General features: G+C 39.6%; 1 protein-coding gene across 4 annotated transcripts in view; it reads left to right on the top strand.

Moving 5' to 3' along the window:
* TTC29 (tetratricopeptide repeat domain 29) overlaps nt 1-24442 on the top strand; it is a 157252-nt gene that overhangs the window by 106345 nt on the left and 26465 nt on the right. For 2 of the 4 annotated variants that reach the window (XM_084860271.1, XM_084860272.1), the window contains exons 10-11: nt 4315-4438; nt 7070-7648. In XM_084860271.1, the coding sequence (XP_084716397.1) occupies nt 4315-4438; nt 7070-7432 (487 nt within the window). In that variant the 3' untranslated portion in view covers nt 7433-7648. Of the gene's footprint in view, nt 1-4314; nt 4439-7069; nt 7649-24442 lie in introns of those variants that run through there. The other 2 variants (XM_084860273.1, XM_084860274.1) reach the window with 2 other exon arrangements.

Genomic DNA, 24442 nt, shown 5'->3' with positions numbered 1-24442 from the left:
TGCAATTTTAAATTACATCCCTGTGATGTGGGGATTAACAGATGGGCAGCAAAAGTGGATCGTGAGTTGCAAAGGAAGGAAGGAAAAACACCCACCCCCTATCACTAAATGGACTGAAGATCTCACTGCTCTTGCTACATTTGAACATATCTCATATAACAGTCAGTCACATGGATGGCTATTTAGATATATGGACTCGCCTATATTAATGTATATATTTGAAATGAAAGGATTAAAATATATTTTAATCCTACTTTTCACCTTTTAGTGTTTTTTCCTCCTTTTTTCTCTTTTCTATATCAAGAGTGATGTTAATGATTACTGTATATTTAGATGTTTTATGATACAATTCCCCTCTTTTTGTGTGTTTTGTTGTTGTTGCTTCTGTTGTTATTACTGTGTTGCAAATACAAAGTTTTTTAAAATGTGAATATCAAAAGAACTAAGCTGCAGATGTTATTATTTTGAGGGAAAATGGCAGCATTTCCCTCTTAACATTGCCATTATACATGCCCTGGCTGTCTTTACATGAGCCATTTATAGTGCAGTCATGATTGGTCACTCATGAAAGTTTGTGGGTCATTTACATGACACTGTTAACCTCTAGGGCACATCTGGCTGTTTTTTATCTTTATCCTGCAAAATAAAACCTGAGATAATCCATTATTTAAATGTACATCCACTTTAATGGTTGTGTGTAAATGTGCGGTTCTGCTATAACCACAGCCTGGGAAGAAGAAGCCATTGAGAAGAGCAGGAAAATCACAATCCCACCCCCGCCGCTCCTCCAGCCTGTCTGCCTGTTGACCTGGGCTGGGAGGAGAGTTTTCTTGGCTGGGCTAAGGGAGGCTCAAAGTGAGTGCGGATCTGACTGGAGGAGGAGGAGGAGGAAGAAGGCAGCAACCGCCCATGTAAACAGCTGACAGCAATGAAGCCACCCCTCTCCTGTGCTGCTTTGCAGAGAGAGAGCACAAGTGAGAGATACTTGAATCCCTCCGGAGACCCACTGATTCACTGCTTACTCTCTGCCTCGAGGGTGTGAAGAACTTGCCTGTGTAAAGAGCTGATCTTTATCTCGCTTAGAATGTGGAAACAGAAGCCCTGGTAAATTGCAAAATAAAAAGCCTCTGGTGGTAAACCCCAGTGTGACAGCTTTTCAAATGTTATGGAGTGTGAGGAGAGGTTTTGCGGGGCTGGGAGCTGGTCCAAAAAGTGAGGGGAGTCACACTCCAATATTGGAAGCAGGTAGAAGTCTACATCCTTCAAAGAAAATATATATATTCTGAGTAAGCCATCTGGTGTATTTTTGTAGAAAGTTGGGGTATAAATTCAGAAAGAGAGAACTATTGGGACATTGCTGCAAGGAAAGGAATAATTGTGCTCAGGTTAGGATAGTTTAGAAGCGCAGGAGCTGCCTGAGTCCAAAATGTTTGAGAAACAGGAATCTGTGGTTTTTCTAGTACAAACCATTGGGCCAACAGGATATTCTGTGACTAAAATATATATAAGTGCCTGTATAATGTTCCTTTGAACACTTTAAAGGACGGAGATTGCATCCATCCCCAAATAGTTTGTTCCAGCACTGAATAAGTATTGGAATTTAATTGGTAAGAGTTTCAAGCTTCAAATCAAATGGTTCTTACTGGGAAGCATCAGGTCTGTTAGATTATTTTATAGTTGTTTCAGTGATTCAGGAATAATCCATTCTTCCTTAAGATGACCCATTCCCATCTTACATAAGTAACAGAACTCTTTTTTCTTTTCTTTTTTTACACATCAGCCCTATGATATGTAGAAGCCAACACATGAACATTTTCTAGGGAACATGCATCCATTGTGATGGCATATGTTGTTGTTTTTTCAACAAATCCTAAATGTGCTCTTCATTTTTTAAAGGACCGGTTTACCTTCCACACCTGCAATAATGTATATCACAGTGTTGTGTCAGCAATCACTTACAGGGTTATTTGTATGTTTAAAAAATTGGATTGTACCACTATCAAAGGGGAAAATGGGGAATACATTTTGATTCCCATAATATCATGTAATTTAACCAGACTTTGTAGCTGGATCTGCAAAACAAGAGTAGAGGATAATGAATAGTAAGTAACTCCTGTATTCTGAAGCTGGGAACTTATATTTTCCTTTAAATATGGTTCAAGTTGCATATTTTGTTTAGCTGTATGAATAAAATATAAAATGAAACAAATTGCTATTCAAAAGAACAAATAAAAGTTTTGTTAGACTAAACAGATGTTAATCTGATAGTACTGTTTGTTTAGGGTTTGTTCCCTGCATAATCATTTTCAATCTTGTTTTAATCTTGTAGCAGAGTTTTATTCGCATGGCAGAAATAAAGCTCTCTGTCTTGGCATACCACCTTTTGATTATAGTTCAAATTAATTCTTTTTTCTTCTTTTTTCTTTGTTTGGTTTAGATAAATGATATGACGTAGTAACTTCCTTATTCTATGTAAATGAAATATAGGATCTTACTGTGCAATATCAAAAAATTACCAAAAATACATCTAAAACATTTCTATTAATTCATTACATTAATAAAATCTTTTTACATTTTTATCTTGTCACTGATTCCATTTGACTTATTACTTTCAGCCTCTAACTCACAAACTTGGTGGCACAATCAACAAAGCCCTCAGTGGCTGTTTCATCTCTGCTCTATTTGATTTCTCCACTCTGAGTAAATGATTAAGATTTCATGCATTGGTTCAACCAAAATCTATGTTCACTCAACCACATCCTTTATTGATTACTTCTACTGCAAACAGTAGGCCAAGTGTGATATACATAATTGGACAGTTGTCAGGGGATGTGGGTGTTAACAGTCCTGTTTTCCCAGTTGGAAACTGGAATCACCTTGATACACAAATATTCTGCACAGTTTCATTCTCATTCTTTGGACCGAGGAGTACTTTTCCCTCAGAATATATGTTTTTAACTCTCTAAGGTCTGGTTGAATGAATTTAATGATTATACCATATAATATGCTGTTCAAGTTGCACCTGTGCACTGCATATAGAAAACTAGAAAAACTGGAATTAATATTTGTCTAACATTTTAACCTTGTCCTTTAACTTATATAAATCAGTTCAGTTCTTCTGTGTGGAAATGTTTGATTTTCTCCCCTTGGAAAGAAAAATAGGCTTCAAAATGTGACTCTTATTTTAAACTTTAGAAACCTTTTGACATGTGGTAAATGTTTGCAAGACATTTTACATTCTAGTAATGTTTGATTGCTGTCTTTTCTGAATTGTAATAAAAATAGGCCCTCAGGCTGATCAGCAAAATTTCACCATAAAATGGTAAAACAGGCAATTTTTAACCTTGTGATTGTTTTAAGCTTCAGTCCTAAAATTAAATGAGTGGGTTTACTTCTGAGTAGACATGCATAGGATTGTGCTGTTCGATAGGATGCAATCCTATGCATGTTTAGCCAGAAAAAAAGTTCTGCAACCCACGGTATGACCCAGCCAGTGATGCTGATGCACTTCAGTCATGTTGAGATTAGAGAAGATTAGTTGCCATATTTGGGGAGATATATTTCATATGCATGTTATACCTTTTTATTTCTTAAAGCTCAGTATTTTACTGCATGAAGTTAACTTGAAGCTTGTTCTTTAAAACAATAAGAAAACCTTTCCCTGTGTCATTACGTATAAACTTTCATTTCCGCACATTTCTGTATTAGGACTTGAGGTTGTGGCTCACTGGTGACTTGACATTTAGTTTTCTGCACTACCACATTAGACACTCAAGGTTCACAGCTAATATTAAGGTCACCAGCCAAGACACAGACTCAGAAAGAGAGATGGTTTACTACTCACAAACAAACTTGAGTATCTGGCCATGTTGTAATGGTAATGCGGAAATGCTTTGTTGTTAATATAGTTTGCTTTATTAAAAAAATGTGCAAATGTCTTATCAATGTGCATTGGCCAATATTCAGCTTAGATTTCAGAATGACCTCAGGTTGTGTATATTGAATTGGGAATTAGAGGTGACACCTGCAATCCAGTGCAGATCTTGTAGGTAGTGGACTCCAGCAACCCTCGGCTTACAGATAAAGAGCTGCAATTACATCTTGAAGGAGGCCATCATATTTATGAGCTTCAGCCTTCACAGTGTGCAGTAATTGCTGGAGTCTATGATTTTTCTTCAAATCACACTAAAAATGCAAGTTACAGAACTTTATTTTACAAAGGTAGATAGACAGATTGATCAATGAACCTTCAGCTATAGTCAGTCATAATGCATTTGCTCAGGAAATGTACAATGTTTTTTTCTTTGTTCTTAGCCAGGGAGAAGTAGCTGAAGCTATTGAGTACTTGGAAAAGTTCATGAATATTGCCAAGAGAGTTCAGTTGAGCCAAAGCCTAGTGGATGTGTGTACGTTCCTTGGAAACATTTACAATGAAAGAGTAAGTATTAATTTGAGAAGTGATATCTTAGCTGGTATAAAGTCAGCCAGAATACATATTCATATGACCTGATCTGGAACATTTGTACCAGCACATATCTATAGTTCCAACATACCATTACTCTAGGTTATGTTTCCTGACTTTATGCCTTATTGTAGCAAGTAATGAAAAGGGAAAGGTACTAAATGCAACAAATGAGGACCAGGGAGTCAAACTATTACGTATCCTTTCTTGTTCTGTTCTGGTGCAAATTCAGCTATGACTGAAGCTACTCCACTCTAGCAAGCAGAAAGACTGTTCTCTAAATCCCGGCTGTTACATTAGATGTCAGCCTTAAAATTGCAGCATCTGCCCTGCTTGCTGCTTCCCAGCCTTTGAAGAGGGCAGAGTACAAAAGCCTGGACAATTAGTTTTATGTGCTCATGATTCACTTTGATTGGGGCTAATGAGTATACTACAACATCAGGAGGGATTTGGGTTGGTTGGTTTAGTAAAATCTTTATTCAGAATTAGTAGCTTCCAGTACCTGTTGAACAGAGATCTTCAAATAATGGCTCAGGTTATGTGAAAGTTTTGTCTAGCTTTTTCATTGAATTATAGAGTTGGAAGGGGCCTTGAAGATAATCTAGTCCAATTTTGTTCAAGTTTGGTTCAATTCAACTGTCTGAGTTGGATTTCAGATTCTTTATTTTAGTTTATTTGAAGATCTATCAGTGCCAAGCATGGCAAAATAGTACGCATATGTGCCCAGTAAATTTAAATTCAGCTTGCACTATTTTGGGGGGAGGGGTGGTGGTGGAGGAAAACCAGTAGAGTTAGAACATTCAGTGTTCCTAACTAACTTTTTCCATTCGCTTATTAAACTATGGTAAATGCATGCATACCATACATGTAGTGTTAGAAAGCACAGCCAATCCAGGCTCCTTGGCAATACATACCCAGTATTATACACATGGTAGTAACTCTGCAGTAGTTGCACAACTGTCTTATGTTTTTGAATATACAGACAGGGCCAGCAACATACTTCTGGTGCCCTTGGGCATGGTGCTGCCAAAGGCCTGCTCCCCCTCCTCCTCCCTGCTTTTGCTGTTGCCACCTGCCCCCTCCTTCTGCCGCCTACCCCTTCCACTCATCTACCCACCCATCCCCTCCACTGGCCTCCCCCCTCTGGTCACCTGCCCCCGCTCCACCTGCCTCCCTCTCAGTCACCTCCCCCCTCTGCTCACCCTCTCCATTCATGCTAGGGAGAGCAGCAAGGCTAGGGAAAGCAGAGGTTAGCCTGCAAGGAGGCTAGGGCGGGACAGGGAAGCCTGCAGAGGGCCTGCAGGGGGGGCTAGGGAGGGTAGTGGGAAGTTGGGGGGATGGAAGCAAATTGTGGGGTTGAGGAGGATTGTGTGCTTGTATGTTTGAATGAATGTAGGTGCATGTGTGAGAAGGAGAGGATTTAAATAAGGATTTAGGGATGATCCAGAGAGAAGGGATTTGGGGGAGAGTAAATGAAAGCGGGTGAGTGTGGTTTTTCATGCATTTGCAGTGAGGAGAAGAAAGGAATGTGGGTGTGAGTGGGTGTGGGTATATGTGTGTATGCATGATGATGGGAACACGGTGTGTGTGTTTGTGAGAGAGAAAGGTGGGGTTGTACGAATGAGGAAAAAATGAGAGACTGTGCGTGTGTGTGTGTGTGTGGTGATCCAGGTGAGAGAAAAACCGAGATGGGGGAGGGAATAAATTAGCTGGCAGGGGGAGCAGGAAAGAAAGCATTGGTCTACTGCAGAATAGGTTTCTGTTGGCGCAGAAAACCATGGCTTTAAAAGAGTTGTTCTGTGTGTTGGGGCTTAGACCCCACATCTGCCTTGTATGCAGTCAGTCAGATAGGTTATTTGACCTTTGTGATTAGGCACACACACCCACACACTCACACACCTATGGCAGCCATTTTGTGGTGGTGCCCATGACAGTTTCTCAAATTTACAAATTTCCCCATGGGCCCAGAAAGACATGTGTACTAATTATCTACCTATCTCTGGTCACAAAAGCAGGTTTGAAAAAAAAAATATTGTACACTGCTTCCAGGAGTCACACAGGATTAGGCTTTGCCAAGTCTCTTGGGGAGAAAATTCTAGACCACCAAGGGGCGACCCTCTCTGTGCACCATTGCAGTCCTGCTGTGGTGCTTAAAGATCATGGTGGAATGTTTTACAGTAGAGAAGGGGAAATAACAAGAGCGGTAATGCAACTTTCCAGAAATTCACTGAGGTGATCCAACTCATAAAATTCAGTCCCTCCCCTTGTGTCTAGCTGTTTTGGAAGTATAGGCCTCCTGCTTTTGCAAGAGGTAGAAAGTGTGATGTCAACATTCTTCCTCTTTCCTTTCTTGGGAGGTGGGAGGCTATTGCAAGGGGATAATTATTCCTTTTAGTTACACTGCTTCCAGTGTCTGCTATTTGATGTTCTTTCCATTTTACATGTTAGGAAACTGAGACAGCGAGATGAAGTTGTATAACCAAGAGTAGGCTAGATAGTTTGCTACTTTGTTGGTTTGTTCAGCAACAAACCTTTAAAGACTGTTAAGTAGAGAAAATTGGGAATGCTGAAATATTTAAATACTGGAATGTATATATATTTTATCAGGGGAACTACTGCAAAGCCCGTGAATACTTCAATCAAGCATTTGAAGCAGCAAATGCTCTTTCTGATTTGGCCCTAGTGAATGAAACAAAGGTATACTGTGGCATCGGAAAAGCTCATAACATGATGTTGAAAGTTAACAGTCATACAGAAGCTGCGGATCACGTCAGCATCAAGTACCTGCTGGCCTGGAAGGAGAACAGAAGTGACATGTGCATTGACCCTTTTACAGTTGGTAAGACACTAGTTATGAAACGCATTAGCGTTGCATTGTCCTTATGGTTAAGTCATTTTTCTTGTATAGTTTTATTAAATTATTTGCTGAGTTTAATCCTATTGGATTACCCTTGTCCTGTATGGAGGTAAGATTTGCTACTGTGTGAGTTTTTCTTAATGTATTAAATAGGTTTATTTAAAAAATAGAAAATAAAATAAAATGGTTATCTTTGCTAGAACCTCACTATGCCCTTTTTTTAAAAAGATTGCAGTTCTAAGCTTAGAAAATGTCTGGTTAAATTGAAGTTTTAGAAGACTATTATTATAAGAAATACTTGAGAATAAACTTTCATTTATTACAACCCTATAATGCTTTCTTTTGCATCCTTAGCTTGGTGGATGTAATCCCGTTAACTCAGAGTATTCTGGTAGCCATGCCTATATAGCATCAAATCAGAAGAGAAAATTGAAAAAGAGCTTTATCTCATTAATTCTATGGAATGCCTGAGGGTCCGGGTTTTGCATCAGTATGCTAGAACTTAATGCAGCATATTTGGCATCATGAGCTGCAATCCTTATCATGATATGTGTAGTGGGCCACATTCTCACAGACATGCAACATCACTGTATAAAAGCAGTTTTGAATCTCAGTTAAACTGTAGGCATTTACCTGTTTGAAAAAACTAATTCTCTTGCAGAAGCTCTGAAAATGTCATGTTCAAAGAAAGTGTTTCTTAAGGGCATTACTCGGGAAGAAAATATGTGAAATTGTTTTCACATACATACTAGAAATATAAACTGGAAAATGCATTTAATTAATGTGTCTGTATAGTAACAGACCAAGTGTTCTAATAAAAGACTAACTGTTGAAGAACCCTAAGCTTCTAATGCTAGAGGTATGTATTGCTGTGAGAGTACATATTAGCCTTCCCCAAAGTAACTTCCATGGCATACTGTAAGGATAGGCCTGGCTTACTGTTTTACCAGGTTTAACCTTGTCAGTTGGGATCCCAATATAGTAAACCACAAGGTTGTGGTTGACTCTTACATTGACTCTGTAATCTTTAAAAGGTCTTTTAGGATGCTGTATAAATATATAGTACTTTCCATACAACATTTAGTACTTTCCATAAGACATCTAAGGGTCCACCCTTAAAGGTGGCCTATAAATAATTTTAGATAGATACATAGATTTAAAAACATAGTTTTTAAGTTATCCTATCTGGTGATGATAACTACTGCAGTAACATGAACATATACCATTGCATCAGTAGAGTGTGCCATATCATTGTTGCAGCTCATATGTACCAGCTCATATGGCCAGGCCCTAAGAAACAGAAGAGCAGGCATGTATAGAGAAGTGAAAGCCTGGGGAGGGGAGGCAAAATGTGGGGGGAAATGGTTTTTTTCTGAGGACCATTTTTGTTTTTTTCTGAAAAACTGGAAAAATTGAACAGTTTTGGATTATGAAATATTTTCTTTTAGATTTTAAGACAAAGTGTTTATATTGTTACCCAGCCTTTACTCCCCCACCCCCAAATGATTTCTAAAAACTGTAATAAGAACACTTTTATAGAAAGACTAGAGTTTATTATTATTATTTTATGTATTACATTTCTATACCACCCAATAGTTAAGGCTCTCTGGGCAGTTTACAAAGATTAAAAACATTAAACATTAAAGATATAAAATGTCTGGAGATAATGAAGCCATCGGGGAAAGTGTTTTTTTAATCCTCTCTGTAAGATTCTCAGTATAGTTATGTCTTTCATTCCTTATTAAAATTATTGATCTAAAAAATATTTTACTGATAGACATTCCTAACCTGAGTCTTTCCTGGCTAAATAAAATCCCCATAGCTTTTCCTTCAGATCAGATTTCCCTAAGATCCACCCCACAAACAGGAACAGGTTTAGGAATTTTCCTAAACTTCCTTACAAATAGGAATGGATGCTGTACACCAGTCTTCCTCTGCCTCCAGTTCTTCCTGCATCTTCTGGCTTCTAGTATGATTCAGGTGTTTGAGAGACTACTTGCTGATGTTCCCTCTCGTCAAACATTAAATAGGAACCTAAAATATATTATGTATATCTTGGTTTGCTCATACAATTATCATGTTTGGTACATTAAATGTAAAAGCATAGGTTATTTAGACAATAATTACAAATGTACTAAGGGCACAATCCTGTGGAGATAGTCGTCAGCCTCCAAACTCAGAGGCTGATGACCATCCAATGCATGGTGGCCGGAGCATAGAGGCAATCCTTGCCTTTGTGCTCTGGCCGCCCTGCATTTTTGGCTAGACAGGCGATTTCACCTGTCTAGCCAGGGAGCTTCGGAACAGGAGGGGCAGAGGCCGCATGGCACATAGGGAGCTGCATAACGCAGCTTCCATGGTCCCCTTCCTGCCCCCAGGACCGCCCCCTTTTTGCCATCTCCACGCTCCGTTTCTGTGCACAGAGATGTAGCCAGCACAGAGAGAACTATGAAGGGGCAGGGAGAGCAGTTTCTGGGCTCTGAGACTGGAGCACTGCTTCTGATCTTGGAGCCCAGAAACCAAAAAATCCAATGTCCCCCACTATCTAGCGGACATAGAACTGATCCCTAAATGAGTTTACATTTAAAAAGTTTAAAATATAATGATAATTTTATGAGGAAACCAAATTATATATAAAATAACTTTAGGCACTGAAAAGCTGCTTTATGTTCCTAAAGCAGCCTTCCCCAACCAGTGGCCTCCAGATGTTTTGGATTACAATGGCCAGCATTTCTGACCACTGGCCATGCTTCCTGAAGCTGATGGGAGCTGAAGTCCAAAATATCTGGATGGCACCAGGTTAGGGAAGGTTGTCTTAAAACAACAAAGTGACTTTAGATCTGTAAAGAGTGCTTAAAAAAAAGTATTGCTTATTTTTCAATTTTCCCCAAAATTTCTGTTTTTTCCCCATGGCCTCAAAATTTCCAGAAATTTTTCATCTCTAGGGATATATAATGTCCCCTGATTTGTTCAGGGCCTGCAAAATACCTCAGAATTCCATATTCTTGCACTTGATTACAGAAAAGTGATAGCTCTATACAGAACCAAAAGAATGATGCATTTTCTATATCCTCTAACCATGAGGGGTAACTTTCTTCACATATGGAAGAAAATGTTTTCCTTAAGAGAACTTTGATTCTTAGCAGCAATTTAATACTAATCTTAGAACTTCATTGAGGTAGTTTTCTGATTTCAAAGAAAAATTGGAAGTTGGCTTGAGACTTTTTTGTTGTTGTTGTTCAGTCGTTCAGTCGTGTCCGACTCTTCGTGACCCCATGGACCATAGCACGCCAGGCCTTCCTGTCCTGCGCTCTCTCCCGGAGCGTGCTCAAGTTCATATTCATTGCATCGGTGATGCTATCTAGCCATCTCATCCTCTGCCGTCCCCTTCTCCTTTTGCCTTCAGTCTTTCCCAGCAAGGTTCTGTGGGTAAAATTACATATGGGAAACAGTAGTGCCATTTCACACAAACTGCTTCCCATGTGGAGTAGCACCCATACAATCCTAATTTAGGGTAGCCTCCATGCCATTAAATTAGTGCAAGTGGAGGACATACAACCTAATGTTGCAGTATACCTCCAGTCCCTGAGAAGAATGCTCCTGTTCATGCCTTCTGCCAGCCTGGAAAGGAGCCTTGTAGCACTGTTTGAGACTTGCAGAGAGGGAGGAGGTTTTAGGAGGGAGAAGAGGAAAGATTTATATCTTTTTCTTTCCTGCCCTCCTGAAACTTTCCCTGCTGTGCTATAGGGTGAAGAACTGGTTGCCAAAAAAGCACACAAGTGCAATTTGTACTTAAGGGAACAGAACTTAACAATAATCAGTATGCAGATCAAAGATGTGTCACCACAAACTGCTGTTTTGCATTCACCACAGACTGACTTAAGTAAGGCTGCAATCCTAAACAAAATTACTAGGGAGTAAACCCCAGTGAACAGTCTGACTTCTGAGTAAACATGTGCATAACATCTCCTGCACTCCATTTTAAGATTGTTACAAATTATTACAGTGTTCCATCATAACCAGAACCTGCTTTTTCCCCCTCCTCTCCCCTCACACATTTGGGGTATTTACTTAACGTCCCATCTGAAGAAAAGTTCTGGAGAACTCAGAAACTTGTTCACTACATTGTTGCATTTTAATTAGTTGTAGGGATGCTGGAGAAATCCACAACAGACTCAGATGAATTCCTATTTCTGTTAATCTGTTCTGTGGATTCCACAGCAGACTGGCTTTTTCCATGTTATGCAGATTCTGCAGACTTGAAGACCAGTTGTTTTTCTTTGGGGGGGATTTGCACAAATTTGCACTTGCCAATGTATATTTGCACTTGCCGATGCACATTCGTGCAAGTGTACATTAGTGTTAATGTGCATTACCACAAGTGTGCACTTGTGCAAGTGGAATGAAAATCTTTTACATCCATTTAAAAAAAGTCAGATTCTGTCAATAAGTGGATATGGAATGAAAGACGCCTGACAACCTGCAAAACAGACAGAACAGATGTAACAAAATCCGTACACCCTTAATTGGTTGTAAGCAAAGGAATACTGTTACTTAGGGACCAGCACCAACAGTTTTTAAGTAATCTATACAGACAAAAATGACAAATCCTGATTACATATCTGAAGAATGAGCAAACTAATATTATAGACCCCAGTATAAAGAGAAGGATGTATACATATTAAGCATAACCCGTGTATAGAATTTGGTTGTTTAACAGAGTTAAAATACAAAAATAAGGAAAGATGTATTGCAGGAGAAGGGCTAAGAAGAGCAAAGAACTGAGTGTGATATCTCTGTTCTTGTTCTATATTTTCTCTTGTCTTGATGTTCCTAAATTTCTATCCTATTTTAATAAGATAAAAAAACACAATTGCAATTTAGTACTTTCAGCTCATTAGATGCATTCAGCTGATTTAATGGAGATGGCATAATACAGTAGTTACGTTTTGACTTCAAATGGCTAAAAAAAGTACCAGGTCCCTTTGTGGTGATGCAAATAATTCATGCATACTTAATGAATTAGCAAAATATTCCAGCCAAAAATATATATTTTTAATTATCCTGTTCTCCCACCCCACACATGTATACAATAGTAACTCTATTTAACTGAAATATTCTTCATTTTTAAATAGGTACTATTTGCTGCTTTTTCAACTGTCTAGATCTTTCTTTTTTTTAAATGATCTTTGGATGGGACCTTACGCTTTTCTTAGGGCGCAGTCCTAACTAGATAAGCGGCCACCTCCGAACTTGGAGGCAACTGCCTATCCAAAGCAAGGCAGGAGAAGCATGGGGAGATCGTTCCCGCCGTGCCTCTCCTGCCCTGCTTTTTCTGCTAGACAGATGTTTTTGGTTGTCTAGCTGCGGGGGGGGCAAGCGGGAGAGGAGGCTGTTGTATGACACACAGGATGTGTCGTACATGCAGATCCGCTCTCCCGCCCCGGAATGCCCCCCGCCCCTTTTCAGCCACTCCGTGCTCCTCTTCTGAGTGTGGAGGATGGGGCTTCTCTGCACTGCCTCAGGGGCAGCGCGGATGTGGGAGGAGGTCGGTTTCCTCAGAACTGACCTCGGAGCGTGGGCTCCTAGGTTGGTTCCCAGAAAACAGCATATACTATGGCCATCTAGCCGCTGTGTAGCGGCCATAGGATTGCTCCCTTAACTGCCTTCCTAGCACCTTTGATAAATAAATCAATGCTCTTCAACAGTGACTGCTAAAGCAGGGCTTGTGAGAAAATAACCTTATACTTTTGGCCCCACTTTACACAGAATTGTTGCAGCTATTCAGTTGATAATACATAGTATTTATATATTATATCTTCAGTGTTCAAAGCATTTCACATACATTGTTTCACTAATCTGTACAACAGTCCTTTAAAGGAGGCCAGAATGATTATTTCCATTCTGCATGTGGGGGAGTCTGTGAGATGGTGGTTGGCTGAGACCACTAAGTGGTTTGAGAAGCGAAGTAATATTTGAATTGAGGACTTTATGGCTCACTACATACACTTTTAGACATTGACAATGAAATTTTACATGTCTGCACAGACGTAAGTCCCATTCACTTTAGTGGGGCTTATTTCCAGGTAAGTGGTTATAGGATTCCAAACCTACAGAAGAGATCATCTGATCCACATGTCTGTTTGGGTAAAGCTCATATGTATAGGCAGTCAACAAAAACATGGGTCTGGAACTTTAGCAGGGAGGAAAGCAGCTGGAGAAAGAGTGCATAGGGAAGGAGAAAGCTTCTGCACTGTTTATCCCTGGCAAATACCCTGTTCCTAATGCTAAGAACCAGCAGCTATGGTTTCAGAACATGAAGTGGCAGTGCTACATAGAAGAACAAGTCCAGATGAGCCTTGTTGGGGGAGTGTAGGAAGGTGAGGACCCTTGTGTAATAAATGGAGTTAACTCCTTTTGGAGTGACTTAGTCTACTATCAGAATGCCTGTCTTCCCCAAAGATTCCCTAAGTAAGAAACCAGACCAAGTAGAAAGTTTGAAAATGCTTTTACTATTTCTAAATACATAAAATATTATGTCTCACCACTTGAAAGATTTGCTTAATAAGGAAATAAGAACATACATTATTACAACAAATAAATTTTAAGAATAAACCTTAACAAAATAGAGAAATATAATTAACTGGCATGACATGGTAACTCAGAAGTCTAACTAACAGACATAGAGTTCCTTGGTAAATTAATAAAATTATGAATTTCACAATAACCTGGCCAAGTTTTAATACTTACCAGAGGCAGCTGCTGATATCAGTGGATATTACTTCTAGGAGGGTCACCCTTGGTGGGTCACTGGTTACTCAGCAGGCATTCCCTGGCATCTTTTTAAAGGAGATAGAACTGCAAATCTAGCATTCCATATTTTGAATTTTAGTTAAGTTGATCTTAATTTAGAGTTTTATAACTAGTCTAAATCAGCTTTTCTGGATTTGATAATCAGGCCAGCTGCATCCCATAATATCTGACTAACTTTTTACTTTACTGTAGAAACTAATGTCCGGTTGCTAGGTTCACACAAGCCCTCTTGCAAAACATTTAGTGTCTCAAAAGCATACATAAAAATCAAAGGTAGCCATATTGGGCATAAGCAAAATTCCAAAAACCATATTATTGTAATACCTTTATTAGGCCAGCCATAGGATCACAAAAAATGTACAAGCTTTCAAGATCTCCAGATCTCTTTATCAGCCAAGATGTTACAAAAAGCGGGGGGGACGGGGGACTGACATCATGTTGAGGTCATGGTGACTGCATGATCACAACCTTGAGTTGTATGAGTTCAGCTAGAAGTCCCTGGTTTACTAAATTTATGATGCCGTCTGAAAGTGCTTCTGACTTGCATGTACTGTCCCATTGCTTGAAGCTAAACTGAGAACTGTCCCCTTTGAGCCCTGAGGGGCATGTCAATTTAACTGGGAATCCATTTGGTGAGTAAGACAGGCCTAACTTTCACACAGCAGCATCAGTGTGCTATAAACAATGTAGTTGTCTTACGATGGCTCACTAGGCATCTTAGCCAACAGAAGAAAAAGAGAGGCAGACTCAGGCTGCTAGCCATGGAGACTAGAAAAACTGAAGGAAAGGCCAACCAAAAAGGTGAACCTGGGAAGAGGGTGTTTAAAGTGACACCTAAGACTGTAAACTGCTGAGATAGCATATCTTAACTTTTTGAGCTTACATGACAAGGACTGGGAGTTATTACGGGGAAAACACTAGTACAGCAACTAGAAGCCAATAGCAAGGAAATGTTTGGGTATATATGTATCCATCAGTCAAAAATTCATCCCAGATGAATTCATCCCACTCAAAAAAGGAAGAGGAAGAGTAGCCAAGATTTTGCTGCTGTTGGTATAGGGGAGAAATTCCTGATATTCCGTGTTCTGGGGATAAAGCATTGTTTTAATTCAAAATCATTTCTTGCACTCTATTATTCTACCTTGTATTTAATTAATAACTAGTTGTATAATTAAGTGTACCCAGCAAATGTGGCATTTTTATGGTGCTTTTATGGGAAAATGTGCAAACAGTTACTCTCATTTTTGTCTTAATTGCCATTTATGCCCCTTTTGCTAGTTTTCATATGAACATTAAAACATCACCTATACCTATTTTATACTTTTTAATTAAATACTTTGTCCCTTTGGTTTGGCATGCATTTTTAAAGTTTCTTTCATCTATTTATATACTTCATTTATAACTTTGTCTTTACATGGTGGATCATTAGTACATTTCTTTAATAGTTTGATGCCCTCTGAACTTATTGGCACTGCACACTAAAAGTAGGAAATGAAAAATCATTAATTTTTTCTCAACCTCTATTTGAGTACTGATTTGCTCAGTGATAAGCTAGACAAGAGCTGGAGAATTTTTTTCTATGGAGGTCCACTAACCCACAGAAAAAGTCAACTGGGGGCTGCATCTGGCTCTGGGCGGGGCCAGAACCAAAAGTGGGCAGAGTCAAGGCTAAAAGTTGTCAGACCAGCCCTTCTTCTCTTTCTGATGCCTTTCTTCTCTTTCTGCTATTCCCTTGTCTCTTTCTGCTACCCCTTTCCTCTCTCCTCTCCCAAGCCAGGGCCAGCTCCACCACCAAGAAAGCAGTCAGTCACCTTTCCATTCCCCCTACCCTTCCAAGGGATACCTTTGAAACGGATACCTTTCAAAGTACTCTGCTGTCCCTGAGCTGCCCCCCTCCCCACCTGCAAAGGGTTGCCTTTAGAAAGCACCTGTCTGGCCTGATCTGTAGTTTCAAAGCACTCTGCTCTTCCTCCCCAACAGGGAGAAAACTCTCCACCCAAATAGGGATACCCTTTGCAAATGCACATCCAGCTGAACTGCACTTCCAAAGTGTTCTGCTCTCCCTGCTTGGGCAGGGAGGGAGCTGGGATGCCACAAGCTGCTTGAAATTCAGCCATGGGCTGCAGGTTCCCTACCATTAATTGAGACTGTTATAAGTTGGACAGAGCCAAAGCCTTGGTCCACACCTGCTACTTGCTATTAAAGTGTTGCTAAATGGGAAAAAAAAGATGAGGAATCTGATGTCCCTACCCCATCATTCCTTGGCATCATTCCTCTCTCCTGCTCTCACCTCAGCTGAAGAAAAGGAAGCCCTCTGCTCCTTTCTTTTCTCTTTGAGCTGTCCACCCAGCACCTCAGGAGATTCAGAAGTCCTCCATCCTAGCCAGCCATCCTTCAGGGCTCTTGTAACTAGCTCCTAGTGGCTCATGATCTCATGTTCTCCAGTTTTCTTCCCTTTCCTGTGAGAGTATCATGGTTATACTGAAAATTCTGGAAGCTTTATTGTAGAATTTGAGAACATTCATGAAAAACATTAACCAATTTGGATGAGAAGCTAAGTGTGTAGAGCCTATGCACCTTGGGAGAGCAGGATTATGCCTGTCCAAAGCACTGGGCCCACCTGTACCTCTTCTGGGCTTACTGTACTTCCACGTATTTGGTGTAAAGTGTGCTTTGGGCCTACACATCCAATTTCCTAGATGTTATGTGGGTTAATAGCTACACTGTTCAGGTCTATAGTCATTGGACTATAGACCTGAACATGAAGGCCTTGTGCATATATTACATACAACAGTGAATGTCTTGCAGTACCTAGAGATGATACAAGCACACCAAGTGAGCAGGGCAGGTAGTATTCCACTCTACAGACTCTACAGACATAGATCATTGTCTGAACTGGCCCATAGTTTTACACTGATGGAGTTGCATTGGTTAGCCCATACATTAAAATGACAACCACCCTTACCAGTATCCTGGCTTTCTCGTTTCTGTCCATTTTTAACCCAGGGAAAGTTTCAGGTTAGAATATCCTAGAACAAAGAACCATAGCCATCACTTGATGATGCCAAAACATCAGAATTCAGAGTGAATTCTGAGGAAAACAGCATTTTGAACTTCTTTTCCCAGAAGCAGACTATCACCTTACAAGTATGAAATAATAAATATTCTGCTGCTACCCACTAGGCACTTCCACCTCAAACCCCATACCAGTTTCATCCTGGTATTTCAACCCCAGAGCACATTGGGTGATATTTAATATTTAATGATAACTGTGTGTTAGACTGAATGCACAGTGCACACATATATTTTATTTATGCCTCTTTTACTATATATAAATTATATTGGATGAACCAGAACAACTGAGCTGGATGTCTAAAATGTGATCTCCCAAAAGGCCTTGTTAAGAAAATGTAAATTGTTTGGATATTATTATTTTCAAAAGTCAAGTCACCTGAGCCAAAATATGCCTGGGATTTCTTACAATTACTTGGTTTCCTAATTTCTTTATGGTTAAAATAAAATATATGCATATAGTGCATGGTGTTCATACAAAATTGCAAATATGATGGCGAAATTTCTCTTAAAACTCAGGCTAAGCAACAGACTAGACACTTCTATTTGCCAGCCTTGTTTTGTTAAACCACAGAGGACATGGTTGGAAAGCTGTTAGTATCATATTGTCATCACGTGGGAATCACCAAGCTTCTTTAACAACTAATTCCTATACCATTACTAATACTAATATTGAAAGCAACAGGTCATTCAGGATCTATTGCAAATATTTTTCCCATTGTTAATTTGAAACTTTTCCTGTTTGTTGTTCTCTACAAAATCAGCAGCATAAGTGTGTGAAAAGGAAATGTATGTGATCTGTAACAAATTATTACTTCATGCAGTATACATTTTATATAAATGGGTGCCTAATTTGATGAAATGATGTTCAAGAAAAATTGAAGATACAATTACAAATGAAGAGATAAAATGCACATATGAGAGGTTAAATTTTGCTCTGATTACAAAATTTAATGGGTTTGATTATACACAGGGAATCCAATTTATAATGATTACATTATAGATTACATGTATCTCAATCCCATTTTCCTCAAAAATGTAAAATCAAAAATATTCAGATAAACGAGGAATTGAACTATGAGGCTATTATTGACTGCGAGATTTGTGCTCAGGATGTAATCTAGATACAAGAAAGCATTTCAGATGGGACAATCTGGGATAAGTGTGCAAGTGTATAAGTGTACAAGTTTATGTACATACACTCTGCATTGTATTTAAAGCTCTCATGAGCTGGCACTGAGCACTGCTAGTGTGAGGTGTTAGAAAATAGCTTACATACTAATTTTATTATGGGTGCATTGAAGAAATAATCTTGCAAAAATACGCAAGTGAGAGTCTCGAGTGTCCAGAGGAAAACATGGGGTTAAAGTGGACTGTATTTTAGGTTGCATTCAGTTGACTTGCTGTGTGGGGAGAAACTGAGCAGTCCTGGCTAATGACTTGTAGGTACTGAATCCTCAGGTCTCTCAGGTGGTTTCACTCGACCAGTTTCAACAGAATGATGAAAAGGCTGAGATAAAATAAACTGACAGTTGCTACTCATCGCAGGCAGCAAGCTGTACCCCGGCAGCTGAGACCCTGGGAGCCCTCTTTTTTAAACAAAGACTTTCACTGCAGTGAGCAATGAACTCCACACACAAAAAAAGAGGAGAGGGAGATTGGCAGCTGGTGGCCAACAGGAGGAGGGAAAGGAGGAAAACTGGGAAACACAGCAATTGTTGGCTAATTAGAATCCATTCCCACCTACTTAATACCAACCCATTAAGCAGAAAACACTTTTTCATCTTACTCTCGCTGCTTCACATGACATTATATTCCAATCAATACCCTCCCACTGGCTGCCTCAGTGCCCACAAATGAATACATTGCAGTTCAAGAATGCAGTAATTGAGTTGGGGCAATGAAATTGGAGCTCTCACAGACAAGATCGTTCTCTGAAGATACTAATGTTATATTTGTGAAGCTTGGATAAAGAAATCAGATCTCCTTATTGACAGCTGTCAGAAATGGGCAAATAAAAAAAAGACAGTGATTAATATATTTTAACCTTCATGTTTAAAAACCAATGGAGCAATTTTTATTTTTTGTTACTTGTTTCTGTTTGACAAAAATATCTTGATGTAAGTTTACACAAACAGCAAGTCTTGCCATTTCAAACGTTAATTTATTAGATGCTAAATTAACATCTTACTTGCAGATATTCGGAGTGGAAATAGCGAACCTCTTAATAACCCATTCATTCAGTGACAAGCTCATCATGTGGGAACTTTCTTCCCATTTATGACTACTGTATTGTCAACATGCAACAAAAGCTTCAAACAACCAGGCTGTTGTGATAATTGTGAAAATGACATTGACTTGTCTTTCTATAAAAATCCAACGGAGGCTCCCACTGGAGGGAGGGAGGAAGGCGATTTTAACCAGTTTCTCCCTGCAACCCCCCAGTTCCACTTCCCATGCTGCTACAGAGGTACCCCCAATCCTCTAGAGAAGATTTCACAGAAAGCAGCAGGAAAAAGGGGAATTGGAGAAAATCACCCCTCCCCTTCTGCCAGTGGGAGTACCCCATGAGTGGAGTTCCACTTAAAGGAAATTAGGATCCAAGCTATTGTCATCTGAATCAACTCTTGGGTGTAACTCCTCTCAATTAATAGAACTGTTTATTATGTTTTTTTCTTTATGTGGAACTATGATGAATAATGATTTACCCATGAAAATGTACATTGTATATTTTTATTGTTGTTTTTGTCTTGCTTTGTTGTGAACCACTTAATGTACTCAGAAAGTGACTATATACAAGCAAAGGGAGTATGACTAAAGTGGCCTTACATTGAAGTAAGTCCAATTGTTATTAGGGGACTTGCATCCAACTAAAGCTGCATCCCATGCAACAGGGAGAAAGCTGTATTGCACTTAAGTGGTGATTGCTTCTGAGAACACATGCTTAAGATCACACTGCACTTGCAGTTAGGATTAGGTACCAGAAAAATAGGAAGAGCACTGAAGTTTGCAGGTTTAGAAATTCTCTGTGCCAAAATGTGTGATAAACATGAAGTTACTCTGAAACCATTTTGGCCATAAGCTTCTGAGAGTTTTGTTTCCCCTGAATTCTGGAATTCCAGAACTCTGTGTTGGTATAAAGGGAAGAAAAATTAAGAAGGAAGAATTATGCTTCAACTATATACAATTTCCTTCATAGGAAAAACAAAACTTTTTTCCTCAAAACCATGAATAGAAGGTATTTCAATTGTTCAACCCCCCTGTATCTTTTTTGCATGTTGGTCTATCACTCATTCCCTTTCATCAAGCTTTGTTACATGCCCTAGTCCACTTCTTGTATTGGACTACACCCATCTTGTAGTGTTGTTTCATGCAATCTATTGTATTACTATGCATTGTACTATACCCTTCCTGTGTTGTATTTTTTAGATATTAATGCCTGTTATACATTAAACCATACATATTCTGCATCCATAAGACTCTTTATCAGATTTTTATTTTAGTTCTAATTGGAACCCTTCTAGAAAAAGAATGTAGGCATTTTATATGATGCTGATCCTTCTTTCTAGACAAATGAATTTCTCCATGGTCATTGCACCCAATCTGTGGCTTAGATCCTAACACTTTTCATGCCTCCCCCTTCCCTTTGCAGCATCAGTATCATGTCCAGAAATCTGCTCTTGGGGGCTGGGGGACCCTCTGGAACAGCATGGCATGTGAAGCAGGGGGCTACAGTAGGAAATGGGAATTGGTGAAAACCACGGATGCCCCTTGGTGAGCGTAAGCACGTTCTTCTCATGCAGTTTCACCTTTCAATACAAGTCTATAACTCTGGTTGCCATGCTTTAAGGAAGGATTTGACACTCTTTTATTCTGGATTCATATTGTAGTAATTGTGCCCCAACCTTTTCCAAGCTAAACCATGCATAGCTAAATTTAGCTTTGTAGGGTGATTCACTTGTACTCTCTAAGGCTTGCCATATTTATGTTCAGGTAGTAAGAAGCAGATATGTTGCAACATTCAGACTAGTTGATCTAATGATCATTATATTATGACCATTGAGGGGCTATGTGACAAAATCACAATGCTTGCCATATATTGATGTTTATATGTGTTTGCTGTGTTAAATAGAACCCAAGTAAGTTAGGGTTAATCTTTTGGTAGAGAGTGAGTGTTAGGTGAGAGGGGCTTGTATGTGAGGAGACTGAGTTTATACAAGGCAGGAACAGACAGTTGTGGAGATAGGGCCTTAGGGTTTGATGAAGCTACATCTATATAGTGGGGTTGTGGGAATAGGAGTTAGAAGGGGTAGAGTAGGCAGGGTAAGACCAAGAACTGAGTGATTAATTATAAGGTATAATATCTCTTGTATTAAATAAACTTTAATTTGTTTGTTTTAAAATTATAAAATCCCATGTCTTGTTTATCTTTCTGCACTAACAACAGTGATCATATTTGCTAGGTACTTCTCCCAGTTAGGTAAAAGGAACCAATTATATTGGGTGTCTCTTTTACCTGGTGAATTTAGGCTGAAGCTTGTGGGACAGTGAGGACAGCTGTCCCAAAGCAGAGACAGATGGACCTGAGGGAGGATTATGTCACAAGCTACTTCTCTGATTCTACCAGAGGATGTGGCTTTAGTCTTGTGTTTGGCTCAGGATCTTGGAGTTCTTACACACACACAACAAAAGAAGCGTCTCTGTTCTTAGGCCTGGCCAAATATTTTCACTACCACTACAAAGTTTTTAATCTGGATACAAGGGAACTTATCCTTGTATGTCAGGACATTGGGGCTGAAGAGGAATGGAAGATATTTGGAAGCATTGCTGCCCCAAAATTCTTATGTCCTGCTTTTTGCACTCCTGAATCTCAAATGCACTTAAGCTGTCTGTTGACCCAACACAGATCTGCAGTGGGTCAGGACAGCGAATACAATGACCCTTTATCATGCTGAATGCTATTGACAATTGCATATTCATTACTACAACAGGGTTTTACAAAATGCAGCATAACTGTAGTTTAAATTGTGTACTGTTATTAGAAATGATATGTATAGCAAGGCTTGCTCCAGCAGAAAAATCTCATAGTTAAATTAGTAATTTGCCTTGAAAACTGAAATAATGAGATACTCAACAGGAGAAGCCCCTGTTTTGTCATTTCTGAGTCCATTTTTAAGTAATTTAAATAGGAAAATAGCTGAAGTTAATACAGCTTCCTACATACATCTTATTTACACAAAAGCTATATTCTGCCACCTGGATGTTTTATTGCACCATTCAACATCACAGTACTTCAAGTCTATGCCCGAACCACTGTGGCCAAATAAGCTGAGGTTGATCAGTTCTATGAAGACCTACAACACCTTCTAGAACTAACACCGAACAAAGATGTCCTTTTCATCATAGGGGATTGGAATGCTAAAGTAGGAAGTCAAGAAATCACCGGGATAACAGGCAGACATGGCCTTGGTGTACAAAATGAAGCAGGACAAAGGCTAATAGAGTTTTGCCAAGAGAACACGCTGATCATAGCAAACACTCTTTTCCAACAGCACAAGAGGCGACTTCTACACATGGACATCACCAGATGGTCAATATCGAAATCAGATTGATTATGTCCTTTGCAGCCAAAGATGGAGAAGCTCTATACAGTCAGTCAAAACAAGACCTGGAGCTGACTGTGGCTCAGATCATGAGCTGCTTCTTGCAAAATTTCGGCTTAAATTGAAGAACGTAGGGAAAACCACTAAACCATTCAGGTATGACCTAAATCATATCCCATATGAATATACAGTGGAGGTGAGGAATAGATTTCAGGGATTAAACCTGATAGACAGAGTGCCTGAGGAACTATGGACGGAGGTCCGTAACATTGTTCAGGAGGCAGCAACGAAATCCATCCCAAAGAAAAAGAAATGCAAGAAAGCCAAGTGGCTGTCTGATGAGGCTTTAGAAGTAGCTGAGGAAAGAAGGGAAGTGAAAAGCAAGGGAGAACGGGGAAGATATATCCAACTGAATGCAGAGTTCCAGAGAATAGCAAGGAGAGACAAGAAGGCCTTCTTAAATGAACAATGCAAAGAAATCGAGGAAAACAACAGAATGGGAAAGACTAGAGATCTTTTCAAGAAAATTGGAGATATCAAGGGAACATTTTGTGCAAAGATGGGCATGATAAAGGACAAAGAAGGCAGGGACCTAACAGAAGCAGATGAGATTAAGAAGAGGTGGAACGAATACACAGAAGAACTATACAGTAAAGATCTTAATGTCCCTGATAGCCATGATAGTGCGGTCACTGAACTTGAGCCGGACATCCTCGAGCGTGAAGTCAAGTGGGCCTTAGGAAGCATTACTAACAACAAAGCTAGAAGATATGACAGTCTTCCAGCTGAGCTATTTAAGATCCTAAAAGATGATGCTGTTAAAGTGCTGCACTCAATAGGCCAACACATTTGGAACACTCAACAGTGGCCATAAGACTGGAAAAGGTCAGTTTACATTCCAATTCCAAAGAAGGGCAATGCCAAAGAGTGTTCAAACTCCCGTACAATTGCTCTCATTTCACATGCCAGCAAGGTGATGCTCAAAATCCTACAAGCTAGGCTTCAGCAGTATGTGAACCGAGAACTACCGGAAGTACAAGCTGGGTTCCAAAGAGGCAGAGGAACTAGAGATCAAATCGCCAACATTCGCTGCATCATGGAGAAAGCAAGAGAATTCCAGAAAAACGTCTATTTCTGCTTCACTGACTACACTAAAGCCTTTGATTGTGTGGATCACAACAAACTGTGGCAAATTCTTAAAGAGATGGGAGTACCAGACCACCTTACCTGTCTCCTGAGAAACCTGTATGAGGGTCAAGAAGCAACAGTAAGAACCAGACATGGAACAACCGATTGGTTCAAAATTGGGAAAGGAGTATGACAAGGCTGCATATTGTCGCCCTGCTTATTTAACTTATATGCAGAGTACGTCATGAGAAACGCCGGGTTGGATGAATCACAGGTCGGAATTAAGATTGCCGGGAGAATTATCAACAACCTCCGATACGCAGACAATACCACCCTAATGGCAGAAAGTGAAGAGGATCTAAAGAGCCTCTTGTTGAAGGTGAAAGTGGAGAGTGCAAAAGCTGGTTTGAAACTCAACATTAAAAAAACGAAGATCATGGCATCTGGCCCCATCACTTCCTGGCATATAGAAGGGGAAGAAATGGAAGCAGTGACAGATTTTATTTT

The sequence above is a fragment of the Heloderma suspectum genome, chromosome 5 (genome assembly GCF_057233095.1).
Source record: "Heloderma suspectum isolate Gila_16-S chromosome 5, 16-S_ref, whole genome shotgun sequence".
Lineage (NCBI taxonomy): Eukaryota > Metazoa > Chordata > Lepidosauria > Squamata > Helodermatidae > Heloderma > Heloderma suspectum.
Note: the sequence above shows the minus strand (reverse complement) of the source record. Positions and strands in the feature narration are given on the sequence as shown.